Raw genomic sequence first — 14,592 nt, 5'->3', positions numbered from 1 at the left:
AAATTTTAGATCGGCTTATTTTTGAAGAGTTGATGATTTTAATTTCGATCCAAATAAGAAAATAGGCATTTAAAGTCTCCGCAAGCAGCAAGGAAAAGTCGGGTTTTTCCCGGTTTTCGGTCGAGAAACGGAAAAGGGATATTTTTTTTTTAGTTGGGATTACATTTGATTTCGGAATACCTTCTTCGTGGTTAGCTTTTTAATAAAAACAAAGATTTCCTTTCTCTGGTGTTTTGTCTCTTTCGCAATTTGAAACTCGCGCGTAATATAGTGTTGAACGAAGCAAAAAGACGACCACAGCAGCAACATATATCAGACTGGGTACTATTCGTTTTCCTTTGGTTAATGTTGAGGCATAGGTTTATTGACTTGGTCAACATAGGCGTAGTTAAGCCGTTTAATTTATTTACTGTGTGTTCTTCTTTACGGTTTGCGCAACATTTTGTTAGGAAAGTATAGTATAATAGCGCGGATGAAAGCAGCGCAATTTAATTGTTTTTTGTTTCTTGTTATATGACATTATATTTCCCTATTCCGCCTTTTTCCAGTTTATTCCATGGATTTTTCGTCGCGCGAGTCTGCAACACAGTGAAAGTTTGTCCGACACGAAAAAAAAAAAGAATGCGCGACGCATTTTGATTTGTTTTCATTTGCGCATTGCGATTTAGGCGCATTCTGGCGTCATTTTATACAAACGAAATTTTAGCGCTGCCGGGATTGTGTGGCCTAGTAGCTAGCGTACCCCGCCTACTTTCATTGACGATCCTACGCGGGCGTCAAAGATATCGTAATTTTTTTTTTTTCAAAAGTTGCAAATGATTGACTATAATCAATCTCGGCAAACGTAACTTTATTGCGGGCTCAGATGCCCATTAAAGTAGAAATCATAAGGTGTTCAGTAGAAGTAGAATCACCTGCAAACTGGACGTGATGACCCTGCATGCAATCGATCAATTCGTGAGTATTGTAACCTCATCCATTCTGCGCACCCGGCAGCCAGCATTTCAGTGGGCCCGGCCCCTCTACTACTCTTCCAGCCACTAAATTGTGAAAACCAAAAAATGGAAACCAAAATGGCTGTAAGGAATCAGCAGATCCCTACAAATCCTTTACCCACCGACAGTTTCAGTGTACGCTGTGAAAAATATTTCTCCGAGCTGAATCGATGGTAATTATTAATTTCATCCAGTCCTTAATCTTAATCCCCTATTGTACCGAACGCTTGTTTGGACGTCAAAACTTCAAACATAAACACTCTTTTGTGATGCACTTAGCTATTTCTGTGTTCTACAATGGTGCCTAGCTGTTATTATTATTATTGTATTGTGAAATTCATTGTCCACATTGAACTGCTGGGTTGTAAGATTCCCTACAGTTTGTGAGGATACCAGTGTATATGCCACAAGCATTATTTACAATATTTTAAGGTTCTTGATGCTGTGAAGACGTAAATATGCTGATTTATTTTTTAGGGAAGTGTGGCGATCTATTTTTCTTGGACAATTTTTATCAGTACTCCTGTGCACCAGTGCTGTAATCAGCCAGTTACTTTATGCAAATTACGGGGTTGCTGCACCCACTGGTGAGACTTTGAATCCTTTTTTACGAATGCTGTTTTTTCTCGAATAATAAAATTGTATACTTTCTACTTGCAGCCCAGTGCTTCCTCAATTATGTCTTGCTGTGTCTAGTGTTCACCACAACTTTAGCATGTCGACCAGGAGAAGGAGGATTGTTGAGTGTGTTGAGAAAAAGAGGACTCAAATATTTCTTCCTTGCAATAGCTGATGTAGAAGCCAACTATTTAGTTGTTCAAGCATATCAGTACACCACTCTAAGAAGTGCTCAACTATTGGATTGCTTTGCAATTCCCGCAGTATTAGTGCTTAGCAGAACTGTTCTCAAAGTCAGATATCAAATTATACACGTAATTGGAGTCAAAGTCTGCCTAGTAGGAATATTCTGCCTAGTCTGGGCTATCCCAGATGAAAATAATGAGACAGCAAAAGACAGATTAATTGGTAATTCAATTATACCTATTTTCAAAATTGTATTCCTACTTATAATATTTTTGGTTCTAGGTGACTTGATGTGCATTGGAGGGGCCCTCTTGTATGGAATAATAATAATAGCTGAAGAATATGTCGTGAAAACAATTGATTGTGTTGAATTTCTAGCTATGATTGGTTTATTTGGAAGTGTAATCAATGGCATACAGTTGTAAGTATTAATATCAATCCTGCAACTAATGTCCCAGACTTTTAAAACATTTTTTTGTATTTGTAGAGCTGCTTTGGAACATGAACAAGTTGCTAGCATTGACTGGTCCGAGTGGAGAGTTATCGTTCTGTTAGCGGCATTTACTCTTACCCTATTTACCTACTACACAATCACACCGATCGTTATGAAGGTGACAAGTGCTATGGCAATCAACCTGTCGCTTCTCACGGCCGATTTCTACACGCTTGTTATTGGAGTGCTTTTGTTTCAGTTTAAAGTGAGTCAATGTTTTTCACAGTTATTTAATGGCGTTAACGAACAAATTTTTAATTTTTAATCTACCATCTACCATCTACAGTACGATGTGATGTACGCACTATCCTATGCTCTGGTAGTGGCTGGAGTAGTGATATTCTGCTCACGATCAGCGCCCATTTATTCGCAAACTTTTGGTCCAAGGTAAATTAACAAACACCATAAAGTATAAATGTCGATTTTACATATTATTTGGAAATTCTTATGCATGATGGTTCCTGCATGGCCTTCGTGTCGTCCTTATTATTTTATTTATTTAAAAACATAACAATCAGTGTCCGTGGATGCATGAAATTTGAAATTTTTCTCTCGTCACTACTATTAAAAATCAGAGTAAGTGATCTCAAAAGAAAAGAAAAAATCTATTTTATTTAATCTTACTTTTTGTGCCGTTTTATCTAATAACGGCCCAGAAATGAGCTCTCGTTTATAATTGATGTTATACTTCTATGTAGGTTAACTTTGCCGCGTACTATCACGACAACTACTACAACGACCAATATGAGCTCACACAACTCAAGCCACGACATGCAGTTCAATATGCAAAGCTTAAGTTGTCCGCCTCCTCCACCACCGCCTGTTGTCCGTTCCGGAATTCCCGCTCAGACTTCTATACCCTTGCCCGTTTACTGTCACAGTGCCGAAGCTACATATGGAACCTATAGGTATTTATAACATTTTTGTTTTGCTTATAGTTTTGGTGTGGAATCTAATTTGATTATCGATTGTCCATTTTAGAAGGAGACGTCCTGGCAGTGCAGTGAAAGAGAATGAAGAATATTATCAGGCAAGTTTGTATTAGTTTAGCTAAAAATATCAGATTTTGTATAAAGTGTTTGTTTTTTCCACAGGTTTCCAGAAACCCAGGTCTTCATGGAAGTCAGGTAGAAGAGTTGACGACTTCCTTCGATGGACGGGATTCAACTCCTACCCCCGTTAGCGTGCGAACTGGATTAGAGTCAACTCCTGCTCCTGAACGAATGCTTTTAGGTGGACGAGAACCTTGTCCGCAGCCGCTTCCTCAGCAACAGCCGTTGCGTCCCCTACCATCGCTTGATAGTACTTTCACTCAGACAGTGAAACTCAAACTACCCCCTAGTCCTAATATAGGAGGATCGGGAATGCTGCATTCCAATCGAATGCAACAACTTCCTCACTGCACTCTTCCAAGGTCACGTGGGCACAAAGAAGTTACTTTTAATCCCCAAGCAACGTTCCAGGTATTTTTCAATTTATCTTGTCGATATCTATAGAGCTCATTTGTAATTACTTCATTACCAATATATGCAGGTATACAGGAGGCCGAGTGCGTGTTACGATGGAGATGAACAACTTTAATTCTAGTCAAAGAACCCGAGCAGAATATAGCTGGGGGCTACTTCACGCGCAATAAAACTTGTCATTTTTCTCTTCCGCCACTGCCATAACATTTTGGGGGAATATGTTTTATACTACCCAACAACTTGTTTTGTTAAAAAAAAAAGAAAAAGAAAAAAAAAAAAAATGGAAAAAAAAGCCAACCTTCCCACTGTCGAAATAATTCTTGTTTTGGATTATACCATCCAATCTCACTCTTCTTGTCTGTGGCGTTTTTGGTGGAATGTTCCGCGGTACTTATTGCAGTATCATATCCTCTTTGAACCTGATGTCTTGATGAATTATGAAATGTTTTCATCAATTGTTGATGTATTATCAACATTGACTTCCATAATCGGGATAATCCCCGCAGTTTCAATTTCACTTTTGGGTTTTTGTCACATCTGTAAAGAGTAACCTCGAGTCTATCGTCGTTCGGTTTGTAAATTAAAAATCGTAAATTATTGCATACTAAGCTACCAACATCCGAGCTATTTCTGTTATTTAATTTTTTTCTAGTCACTGTACCAGTCTCACTTCAGTTATTTGCTACAAAAAAAAATACACATCTGTTGTTACCGATTTCTCTAATTCATGTTTCATTCATCCAAACGGACAGTGTGAAAATGACCTAATTTAAATTTTCAATTGCGCCTGATGATAGATTTTTAATAACATCAAAAGCTTGTTTCTATTCTTCCTAGTTCTGACTGAAGATGTATTACTTCAACAAGAAAACAAAAATTTATCTTTAAACCTGGAATTTTGAATTACTCTTAAGTGATATAAAATGAAGAGAAGATCTGGTGCAAACATATTTCGATTTCAGTTGTTTATTTTTATACAGACACCTTAAACTGATGCCAATTTTTACAAGGGGGTTAGCCCTCTTACGTACAATGTAAAATTAACCCACCAATACCTAATATTGTCAGTTCAGCCAGCAATTTTGATAATTGGCATTTTGAAAGTGACGTGTTCTTACATAATGTAATTTTTTTTTTTTTAGTTTACTGTTCAGTTAATGGTTTACGAAATACTACCAATTCTTTTTATTTCAACATTATCCAGGAATTTCAATCATGAAGGAGACTATAAAAGAACTCTTTTATGGAAATCACTCTTCATATTTAGGTGCCTGGCTAGGTTTGAATCCAGCTGGCGAATAAAACTAGAAATAGAAAAAAAAAATGTAATGGTAATGTATGAATGCAGAAACTACAGAAATTGTGTTTTCGATTTACCTTGTATTGCTTTTCAGCATACTTTTGCCATGGCTCTGGGTTGTTCTTCCTGTCCCATGTAACATCAGGGTTTTGGGTTGCTAGACGAAGAGTATACATAGCAGCCATCGCAACTCCAACTCCCAACGAAACGAAGAGGGGGATGAGCTAAAATAATAACATCAAGAAATAAGCTGAAATACGAATAAGATTAACCTACATTAAATGCAAGCCATATATATGTTTAAATTGCTTTGTAGTTGTTTTGCAAAGGTACAAGAATATGAATGATCGAAGCAATAGATACTCACAGAAGGGTGTTTTTTAAGAGATTTTAGTGAGAGTCCCTGCATCTTGAACGTTTAAAAGGCAATTCACAAATTGCACGTACGCTTCTTGAAATGGGTCCAAAATGGAGGGCGTACGATCGGAGTCTCTGCTATATTTGGAAGGCCGAACTTCTTCCTTCTTTCTTACAGCGGTGCCGCGAGCGAGCCAACTGCGAAGAAAGAGACATCTATTGTAGAAAAAAAAACTAAGTCAATCAAACAAAATCTCTCGTGCATTATCATTGTCAGCTACCTGCGTTAGCAAGGTTACCCGAAGCTTCTGTAATAGCAGAGCATTAATTTTTGCAGAACCCAGTTAATGCATGGTGTATTAGTATGGTGGGGGAACTTATGGTTGGAATCGGCTATCTCGGCTGAAGCCAGTGGTCACCTATGATCAGCGCTGCCTGGTGGACAATTGGGTGAACTATGAGCTATAAACGGTTTGAAAAATTTTCTAAGTCCGATTGCACTTTGCTTATGTACTTATAAAGCTATAAAATCGTAAAAAATGAGTCAATAACAGTAATTCAGTATTATTTTTCCAGCTTAAATTATTTCAAAATTAATAAACAACAAATATGAAAAAAAATGATGTATTTGGGATTCGAACCCTCCAACCCTGGTATCGTTGCTCGGAACGCTAACCACTACGGCAACCGATTGAAGTCTGCACTCGAAAATTTTAAGTATATATACTATTTAACAGACGAATTATTTTACAAAAGATTAGTATTTTGGTTCATAGAGGGCACCGACAATAGGTGACCAGCCCTGCAATTGGCTGTTAAGAATTTTTACTTTTCACTAAGCTCCGCCTCTTGTCCGGAAACCGGCTTCATTCGAGATAGCCGATTCCAACCAAAGTTCCCCCACCATACTAATACACCATGGTTAATGCCCAACATAGCGCCTGTGATGACTCACAGCGCCACTTAGTGTAACTTAGGAATTTGCTGCAACCCAAATTTCGGTGGTTGAAGCACCACCCTCTAGGCAATTCTTTTCCCTAGCAATGGGGGTGGAGCTTCATGCTTCAACCCCCTAAAAGTTGTCTTCCTCTGCCTCACCGCAGGTGGCGCTGGCGCTAAATGTGCTTTAAACAGTATCCCAAAATGCAAAATTTATTCGAAATTTATTCGATTTTTTTATTCGAAAAGTTATTCGCGGACAACGAATAATTTTTTCTAAAATATATCGAATAACGAATACGAATAAAAGTCATTTATTCGACGAATAACGAATACGAATAAATTTATTCTTTATTTCCGATTAAGGAATTTTATTCGAAATGAATTATCCGACAGAACACTTCCCGAAGGGATGTTTGCGATTTTTTTTCCATTTATAAAATATCAAAATAACACATGACCTATAAAGTTAGGGAAATACTAATAATAAAAAAATTCATTATGTTACATCTACAAATAGCCATTTCACATTAAGGTTTAGTTCAAAATTAGAACTAAACCAGAGCCATTTACTAGTTAAATGGCAAATGGCTCAAATAGTAAATGGCTCTGACTGAACCTTAATTTTAATTTGAACTTCAAATTAAAATACCTAGTCTAGTCTAGTCTGTGTGTGCTTAATAAACCACACATCTGAATTCTGAACTTCAAATACAAACAAAATCAACACTTACAATAACACTGCGTCATTGCTTGTAAAAAATCTTCAATAGACTGGGTTGTTATTAAGCAACACGAATGAAGTTAAGGAATTTTTCAATTTTACCCGTTAGTTGTCTTCACTTTGCGTGGTGCCGTGGTTGACCTAGGCCTAGGCGTCTAGGTTTTGTCGACGACTTTCCCTCTTTTTTCTCGCTGGTTGACTAGTGAGTAGAAATTGTGATTTGTTAGTCAGTAGACGTCGGTAGTCACAGGATTTTCTTTATTACTGGGGCAGTGGTATCAGGAGTGGCAAATGCAATCTGGATTACTGCTACTGCTATCGTGCTATGCCTTGCTCGACACGAGCTATTTTTTCTTCTAACACCTCGCTCACCGATTCAGCTGCTCGTTTTCGATGGGACGAAGCCTTTAATTGGGTGTCATCAAGTTCGTCCAGGAAAACAATCAGCGCTCCGCTTTTGGTATCTTCCACAAGTTTGGCCTGGGGAAAACGGTTTCGTCTGGAACTACCAATATTGCATTCTGCCTTTTTCTTCACTCGACGATGATTCTTTCTGTCGCAACTTATGTATGAGCAATCATTCTTTTCCAACATCTGATTCAGATTGCCGTTTGTTTTCTTGGGTTTTCAAAATTACTTCATGATTTTTAAAATGGTGGATAATTTCCCGGTTGGCCTATTTGATCATTTTATTTAAAAATAGTTATTTTGGTTAATAGGTTAATACGCGAGGGGTATTTCCCTCTTTTTACTAATTTTAACCTGAAAAATGGTTAATTCCATCGAAGGTTTCAAAGGAAGATTGAGTAGAATTATAAGAAAATTAAATTACAAAAATGACAAAAAACTAACTGAATCTACGGCAGTAAAAGGTCGAATCTTATTTCGTTCCCACGGTCGGTCGTACCCCATACCTGTGGGGGTAGCCATCTGGAGTTCCGGTTGTGACCTTCCGGTATACGGTACGTTTGTAACTATATTCAATAAAGCTGGGTTGAATGAAACTAAATAATCAAAATACGTGATGGAGTGACTTTGCAATTTAAGGAAAAAATGGGAAGTCACAATCTTGGAACATTTGCAAAGATATATAGTGCACACATAAATATGCTGGTCGAAATCATTATGTAGAAAGGATTTTCGTTGTACAGTAAATTCCCCTTAGTTTCTAAAGCAACAAACACTTAGAGACTCCACTCAATTTTTTAATTTTAAGTCTGGTGAGGAAAGAAAGCCTATCAGAAGATAAAGAGGATTCCGCGTTAAAAAAATTGTGAAAAGGTGTGGATGTCGCTACAACCCCCATATCAAATGTTTGTTGATAACAAAACCATATCGATGCTTGATTAATTTTTGCATCAACTTAAAAGATAGGACTGGGGCCAGGCGTTCAGTGACGCATCATTGTACAATCAATTTAACAGATTATTAAAACCATTATTAGTTTGTTCAGAGACGAAGGACGAATTCTAAACTCTATAATCTGTATAACTTAGCAGTTAGTAAATTGGTTCGCACAAATAAGATGACGAATTTCCAATCAAGTTTGTATCATTGAACTGCAAACATTTTTTATTGAATGCCAACAATTCGTAAGAATATCCAAGACAATATCACCGACATCCCAATCCCCGTACTATTTGATGAACGCTTGTGGCGGGATCTGGTTGGCGGCTTTGAGCTCGGTGAAAACAAGGGCAGCACGATCGAAAACCCAACCGTTTTCTTCTAAAAACCTAGTACAAATAATATGAAAACATGATCTCTAGTTCTGATTTATGTAAACAGCGGGAAATCTAAATACTTCAATGACCAAGACGTATTCATTGCAGATTGTTCAGCAAACGATGCCACCATTTGCTGCTGAACGACTGGATCAACAAGAGTAGAACTTTCTGTAGTTTCACAAACGGGAACAGATGACGTTGTAGTGGGAGGTCCTGCAGGAACAGCGACTGGTTCTGTTAGAACAAGATAGAATTGATAATCATGTTACCAGACAAATAATTTAGTGCAAAGGAATCCTACCTTTGAAAGCCGCTATAATTTGCTCGGGAGTAGCACACGAAATATGAAATTGCTAATTAACGATGCAAAAACCCCCTTCAGTGCTAGGAATGATGATGAATGTCCGTTGAAACCAACGTATCAGAGAATGCCTTTCCGCTCGTTCCCGAAAAACACCCGTCACAGACATGACAATCAGGTGACTCTAATGTAACACATACATATTTTGGAAAGACAGTTTATCAATAAAATAAGTTATCATACCGATGTAACAGGAACGTCCACTACAAAACTGCTTGGATCATGCAAAGTCTTTGGTAATTTTGATAAAAACGAAACTATATCGACTTTGCCTTGTTGAAGTAATCGAAAACGACGTTTATGCGGATCATCAATTCGTTTCAGATTGCGACTGTCTTTCATGTAAGAGTCCAACGTTTTAAGCGAAAGGTAAAATTAACTATAAATGCCTTTCAAATTGACAACAGTTCTAATAAATACATTGACTGATCATTTTCTTTCGGAGAACATTTCAATGACATAATAGCCGAGTCATGGTATGCATTTAAAAGTGGTTGGCGATCATCTGAATCATACACCGAGAGGTACTGTTCTAAGAAAACAAGGACTATCTCACGTGCTTCGTCAGAAACAAACCAGCTTCCACTGGATGGTGGTAAAACAACGTAGTCATCCTAAATAAAGATAAATAGTTAATCTCAATACTTACTTGTCCAATTATGTAATTGTGTGCACCCAACGACAAAGTCTGCTTCATTTTCTTAGGAGTAGGCCTACCAGACACACTGGAGAGGGTCTTCAATGGGTCTATTGCCTTTTCAGCCTGGAAGTGTTCTGGAGTGTTCGGAAGTGTTCTGGCTAGACCTTAGTTACAGAGCCACAGCGGGTGTGTTGGGAAACACATTTTTTTCTGTTGTTTCCGGTTTAGATTAGGGTTAGTAGGGGACTAGTGCTGCCGCGGTGGCAATTTGGTCGTTCGAGATTTGTTGTTTTTCAAAAATGCAAAAGATTTTAATTCAATCTAATTAGCAAAAACAAAATGGCTAGGGTTAGTTGACCATTAGTTACATTAAATGACTATAAAAAGATTTTCTGCTTGTTTTCCAGAATGAGAGGGGAACGGTCAATTGAAAATTTTGAAAGCACAGTATCAGCAGAAGTTTATTCCATCAGCCCATTCTTATTGGATAAATGCTTTTTCTATGAGACTCAGCAATTGGAATGTGTCAGTTTAAATTTTACCTCTCACAAATTAAAAAAAACAAACAAAAAAACAGACTGTTGTTAGACTGATATGGGAAATGATGGAAATAAGAACTTGACTGCGCTTCTAGACGTTCAGGCCCAATCTGGACGTTCAGGCCCAGGGCCTGAAAGCCGGGGCCTAAACGCCGGGGCCTGAACGTCCTACATCCTTTGATTTCGAGTTTTCGACGGCCATTTTGTTTTTCTCAAATAGGCCCGTATATTTTTACTGTATTTTCTTATTTATCATCAATATTTGAGTTTTTTAATGGTGTTTTTCGTGCTTAGCTTTTAAATTAACCCTATCCAGTCATTTTGTCTTAATTTTGTGATTACCGGACGTTTCGGCACCGACTAGTAGCCCGTGGAGGAAGAATCTGCCCACATCATACTCCGTTTTTGTGAACAGAAATGAAATCTGATTCAAAATCGTTAAAAATCGTTCCATTGACAGATTTTCAAAACTTAGGGGAAAGGGTAAGGAAAACGACAAAAGAGCTCGGGCCCAAATTTTCTTTGGCTTTAGTTAAAAATTTTCAATCAAAAATGGATATTACCTCAAAGTTTTCCACTTAACAAGCGATCCACGAATCAAGTAGACCAAAATCCCGGAGCGGCTTTCCAGATCTAAATCCGGAAAAGGCCTTAAAAATATATAAAAAATATAATCATGTTCGTCTCTGCACGCCGGATTTACCTGCGTTTGCAGAAAGACGAAATTTTCGCCCGTTAACGAGATATTAAGCGTTAAAGTGTGGGTTTTTTTAATTTTGTCAGAAATGGGGGGTGCTTTTACATCGCTTTTCTGAAAAGCGAAGGAGCTATAGAAAAAACTAATTGTATAAAAAGGTTTATTGCTATCTCAGCTAACAAAATCCAAAAGGAATTTTCTTTCCGGATTTTATTGGTTATGGTTGAGATATGGCACATTTACTGAGAGGCTCATTTTTCCCTTTTCCCTCTCTGTCTGGCAGCCATTTTTTTGTACTCTCCGCCGCGCTCCTTGCGGAAGCAAGCAGAAGGTTTTATCTGTTGGCCTTCATTTTAGACCCATAGAAGTCATATCAGCCTTCATATTTATAGGAACCAAGCTGGCTTCCGCAAGGGGCGCGGAGGAGAATCTGGAAAGCCGCTCCGGGATTTCGGTCTACTTGAATCGTGGATCGCTTGTTAAAAAGTTGTCGAAATTTCTAATGCCTATGGGGGCGACAGTGCAATTGTGTAGTAAAAAGTACAAATTTTGAAGTGGAAAACTTTGAGGTATAGGGGAGGGTTCTCTGAGTTGATTTTATTGTAAATCATTCTGTATATTCCTAAAAAATGAAGAATTTTGCATCTTTTGGCACCAAGAAAAAGATTTTATCTTGATTTTTAGTATTTTTTGTAAATTTTTGAAAACGCCGTATTTAACACGGCGCATATGAGGGAAAATGGGTGTACCTAATAACGTGAACGATACCGTAGCGCCATGGGGGTTACTCCTACAACAATTTTGTGCGTGTTAAAAAATGTAGATCATCATTAGATCTACTCAGGAAAAAAAGAAAAAAAATCTAGCCCAAACTGTTCGGGTAGTATTTGCACTTTTTCTAAGACACGTAGTGCCATAAGAATGCACTGAAAAAGGGGGGGGGGTGTGTACCTAATATTTTGGTGGGTACTGTATGGAAAATGGTTTTATTTTTAGAAAATAAAATAAAACATTATACCAGGGGTAAAAATGGGGGAATTTGCAGCGGCAAACAAATATCCCACTTGCGGGCGTGTTGTAAATCATTTCGGAAGATTGAAAAAGGGTAGCTTTTTATTTTTTGAATTACTTTTTTGCTTAATTACTAAACTTACTGCTTCTACTGCTTAATTCATTAAAAAATAATGAATGTTCATCAAAGCCATTCAAATTTGAAACACATGTTTACTGATACATTCATCCCCATTTCTCATTTAAAAATTTTTAATTACAAATTTCTATACGATCCCACAAACCAATTTTGTCCGTTTTTTATTACTTACTTAAAAAGTTAATACAAATAGTGCTCATTTTAAAAATTTAGAATTAAATTTGTTCTAGGCATAAATGATAAAATAACTTTAATTCATTCGAACACTTAAAAATTGATTCATGGTGGATTGGTGCCGAATCGGTAAAAAGACGGTGCCGAATCGTCACTAGATAGTGCCGAAAGTTTTTTTTTACAAGTCAGTGCCGAATCGTCCGGACACCAATTTTGTTACCAGTTTTCTTTCTCTCTCATGCCTAGGAACTGTCAAAATGGTAAATTCGTGATTTTAAGGTATATTTATCATATTAAGTAACTTAGTTTATTTTCTTCAGTAACCTGATTTTTTCCCATCAAAATGCCCCCATTTTCTTTGTAAAATATCAATTATGGGGTATGGCTTGGTCAGTTCGCTAAGTTGTTTCCTGCATTTTACATTCTGTCCACCTTGAAGTTTGCACCCACCTTTGAAGTTTGCAGCCATTCAATTTTATTAACCATTATTCTATTATTATTGATCCAGGGAACCTTTTTTCTGAAGAAAGTACCAGTATTATTGGTTATCAGTGGGATTTTCTTCATTGTAAACTATGAAGGCTGGAATGAGAACATGTAAGTATTTTTTTAATGGAATTGCTTCCATTGTATTTCAATTAATTTAAATATGTTCTTTGTAGGTTCCTGTGTTAAACAACCTCATACACACTCAGATTCAGTTATATATTCTTATTTCTTAGTTAAGTTAAAATTTTCCTTTGCTCTGAAGCGAAGGGTAAAATGAAGTTTTGTTAATTTAAACTTAAATTTTAATTGTTTTAATGGGATCAAAATTAATTATTATGTTTTGTTTCATAATTTTCTTTGAAAACAGTCTAAATTTTGCAAATTCAATTTTTTTGTAAAAACTATAAATTTTTTAAATTTGGATACTGTTTTAGTACTTAAATGCAGACGCATCTGTCTTTTCTTGTTTGCATTTTCCAGTTCGGCTGTCCCCACTGTCAACTGTAATCTACTGCGTTTTTTGTTTTAGATTCTAATTGGATTTTAATAATTCTTGAGTGCTATTGATTTCGTTTACTTGGAAATATGGGACGTAAAGGTTGGGATTTAAGAAGCGAAGAACAAAAGCTCTGGTTAAGAAGTACAATGATAGTCGAAGAAAAGGTTTGTTTTTTAGACAATTGAAATATTTCAAATGTTAAATTTGCCTTTTTTAAGGAATGAAATCTTTCGGACTATTTGCTAAAGGTTTGAATAACTCAGGAGACGGTTCTAAACAGAAAAGTTCTGAAATTGTTGTAGCTCGAAGTACGAAGCGAAAGAGAGATGGTAAACTTGATTGTTTTATTCTTTGTATGACTTATTCGAAAACTACTTTATTGTTCTACTTTTATTGTTTTTAGAAAGTTGTTAGTGATCAACCAGCTGATTCATTTGATGTTCAACCAGATTTCAACCAAACTGTACCCCGTAAGATCAGTTTTTAAATGTTTGTTGTATTATTATATTAATTTCTTTTCGTGGCCATAGAATTCCTGTAAAGTGCTCTTGAAAGTTTTTCTCTCTTAGAACAAAAGTCCTCTCTCGACTACACGGCGAAGCGCATAGCTGGCCATGCCAAGTATTGAAATTTGTTATAAAAACATAATTTTATTTTAATGATTTCGTTTTTCGTTACAGATCCTACATTTTTGTCATTGGAGAGATGGATCAGCTGGAACTTTAGGAGAAGAACAGGAACAAGTCTTTTCTACTTTTTCAAGACTCTATAGTAATTCAACAAAAACAATGGGAGCAGCAAGTATGGAGTGGTTTTTATTGTTTATATTATTGATATCTGACAGTTGAAATTATTAATTAGACAGACGAGATTTTTTAACCGGAGCAATGTTTTATTGGAACGGCAGAAAATAAAAAGGAATGACTCGTACTCTCCCTAGACACTATAGACACAATACAAATTAAATTGTCTGAATTACTTGTAATTCAAGCTTCGTTGGAAGAAGATGCCCGTGTTGCACGAGGTAACTGAAAAGTATGAAGCTATATAATGCTTATTTTTTTCCCCTTTCTAAAACTTCTTTGAATTTAGAGAAAGAGAAGATCGTTGCTATAACTACTTCATTTTAGTTTCGTTCAAGGATAACTTCAAATTAGTTGATTGTTGGATGCTGTAAAAACGCTACGCAGAACAGGTTCTTCAATGCAAACTAGAAATGTCGCAATTCATCACAACAA

At 36.7% G+C, this 14,592-nt stretch overlaps 2 protein-coding genes and 2 long non-coding RNA genes across 6 annotated transcripts; 2 read left to right on the top strand and 2 right to left on the bottom strand.

Annotated features, from left to right (window-relative positions):
- Window positions 1-716: 716 nt before the first annotated feature.
- Window positions 717-4,473, top strand: LOC124189855 (solute carrier family 35 member F2-like). Of its 2 annotated transcripts, XM_046582334.1 has the most exons (10): window positions 723-1,168; window positions 1,473-1,582; window positions 1,656-2,021; window positions 2,082-2,220; window positions 2,287-2,497; window positions 2,579-2,679; window positions 2,991-3,200; window positions 3,274-3,322; window positions 3,387-3,755; window positions 3,826-4,473. In XM_046582334.1, the coding sequence occupies exons 1-10, from the start codon at window positions 1,062-1,064 to the stop codon at window positions 3,871-3,873; spliced, it is 1,710 nt and encodes a 569-aa protein (XP_046438290.1). In that variant the 5' UTR covers window positions 723-1,061; the 3' UTR covers window positions 3,874-4,473. The 2 variants fall into 2 exon arrangements, with proteins under 2 accessions (XP_046438289.1, XP_046438290.1); XM_046582333.1 differs by having other exon boundaries at window positions 717-1,168; window positions 1,656-2,220.
- A 235-nt stretch (window positions 4,474-4,708) lies between these two features.
- LOC124189856 (cytochrome c oxidase subunit NDUFA4-like) lies at window positions 4,709-5,606 on the bottom strand. The gene is made up of 3 exons (XM_046582335.1): window positions 5,426-5,606; window positions 5,136-5,282; window positions 4,709-5,062 (listed from the first exon to the last, which is right to left on the bottom strand). The coding sequence occupies exons 1-3, from the start codon at window positions 5,465-5,467 to the stop codon at window positions 5,009-5,011; spliced, it is 243 nt and encodes an 80-aa protein (XP_046438291.1). The 5' UTR covers window positions 5,468-5,606; the 3' UTR covers window positions 4,709-5,008.
- A 2,993-nt stretch (window positions 5,607-8,599) lies between these two features.
- Window positions 8,600-9,971, bottom strand: LOC124189999. Of its 2 annotated transcripts, XR_006872759.1 has the most exons (5): window positions 9,842-9,952; window positions 9,350-9,780; window positions 9,107-9,290; window positions 8,883-9,039; window positions 8,600-8,814 (listed from the first exon to the last, which is right to left on the bottom strand). It is a non-coding gene; the product is annotated as an uncharacterized LOC124189999 (long non-coding RNA). The 2 variants fall into 2 exon arrangements; XR_006872758.1 differs by having other exon boundaries at window positions 9,350-9,971.
- A 4,060-nt stretch (window positions 9,972-14,031) lies between these two features.
- On the top strand, window positions 14,032-14,265 carry LOC124191099. The gene is made up of 2 exons (XR_006873288.1): window positions 14,032-14,155; window positions 14,216-14,265. It is a non-coding gene; the product is annotated as an uncharacterized LOC124191099 (long non-coding RNA).
- Window positions 14,266-14,592: the final 327 nt, after the last annotated feature.

This window comes from Daphnia pulex, chromosome 3 (genome assembly GCF_021134715.1).
Source record: "Daphnia pulex isolate KAP4 chromosome 3, ASM2113471v1".
Lineage (NCBI taxonomy): Eukaryota > Metazoa > Arthropoda > Branchiopoda > Diplostraca > Daphniidae > Daphnia > Daphnia pulex.
This window is presented reverse-complemented; position numbering and strand designations above follow the sequence as displayed.

What these genes read in the sequence shown, in the direction of transcription:
- LOC124189855 (XM_046582333.1), top strand. Translation starts at nt 1,062, where the DNA reads ATGGAAACCAAAATGGCTGTAAGGAATCAGCAGATCCCTACAAATCCT. An exon ending in GTAATCAATGGCATACAGTT is followed by an intron (nt 2,221 to 2,286) that starts GTAAGTATTAAT and finishes TTGTATTTGTAG; the next exon opens with AGCTGCTTTGGAACATGAAC. An exon ending in GCTACATATGGAACCTATAG is followed by an intron (nt 3,201 to 3,273) that starts GTATTTATAACA and finishes TGTCCATTTTAG; the next exon opens with AAGGAGACGTCCTGGCAGTG.
- LOC124189856 (XM_046582335.1), bottom strand. Translation starts at nt 5,467, where the DNA reads ATGCAGGGACTCTCACTAAAATCTCTTAAAAAACACCCTTCT. An exon ending in CTCTTAAAAAACACCCTTCT is followed by an intron (nt 5,283 to 5,425) that starts GTGAGTATCTAT and finishes TTATTATTTTAG; the next exon opens with CTCATCCCCCTCTTCGTTTC. An exon ending in ATGCTGAAAAGCAATACAAG is followed by an intron (nt 5,063 to 5,135) that starts GTAAATCGAAAA and finishes TTCTATTTCTAG; the next exon opens with TTTTATTCGCCAGCTGGATT.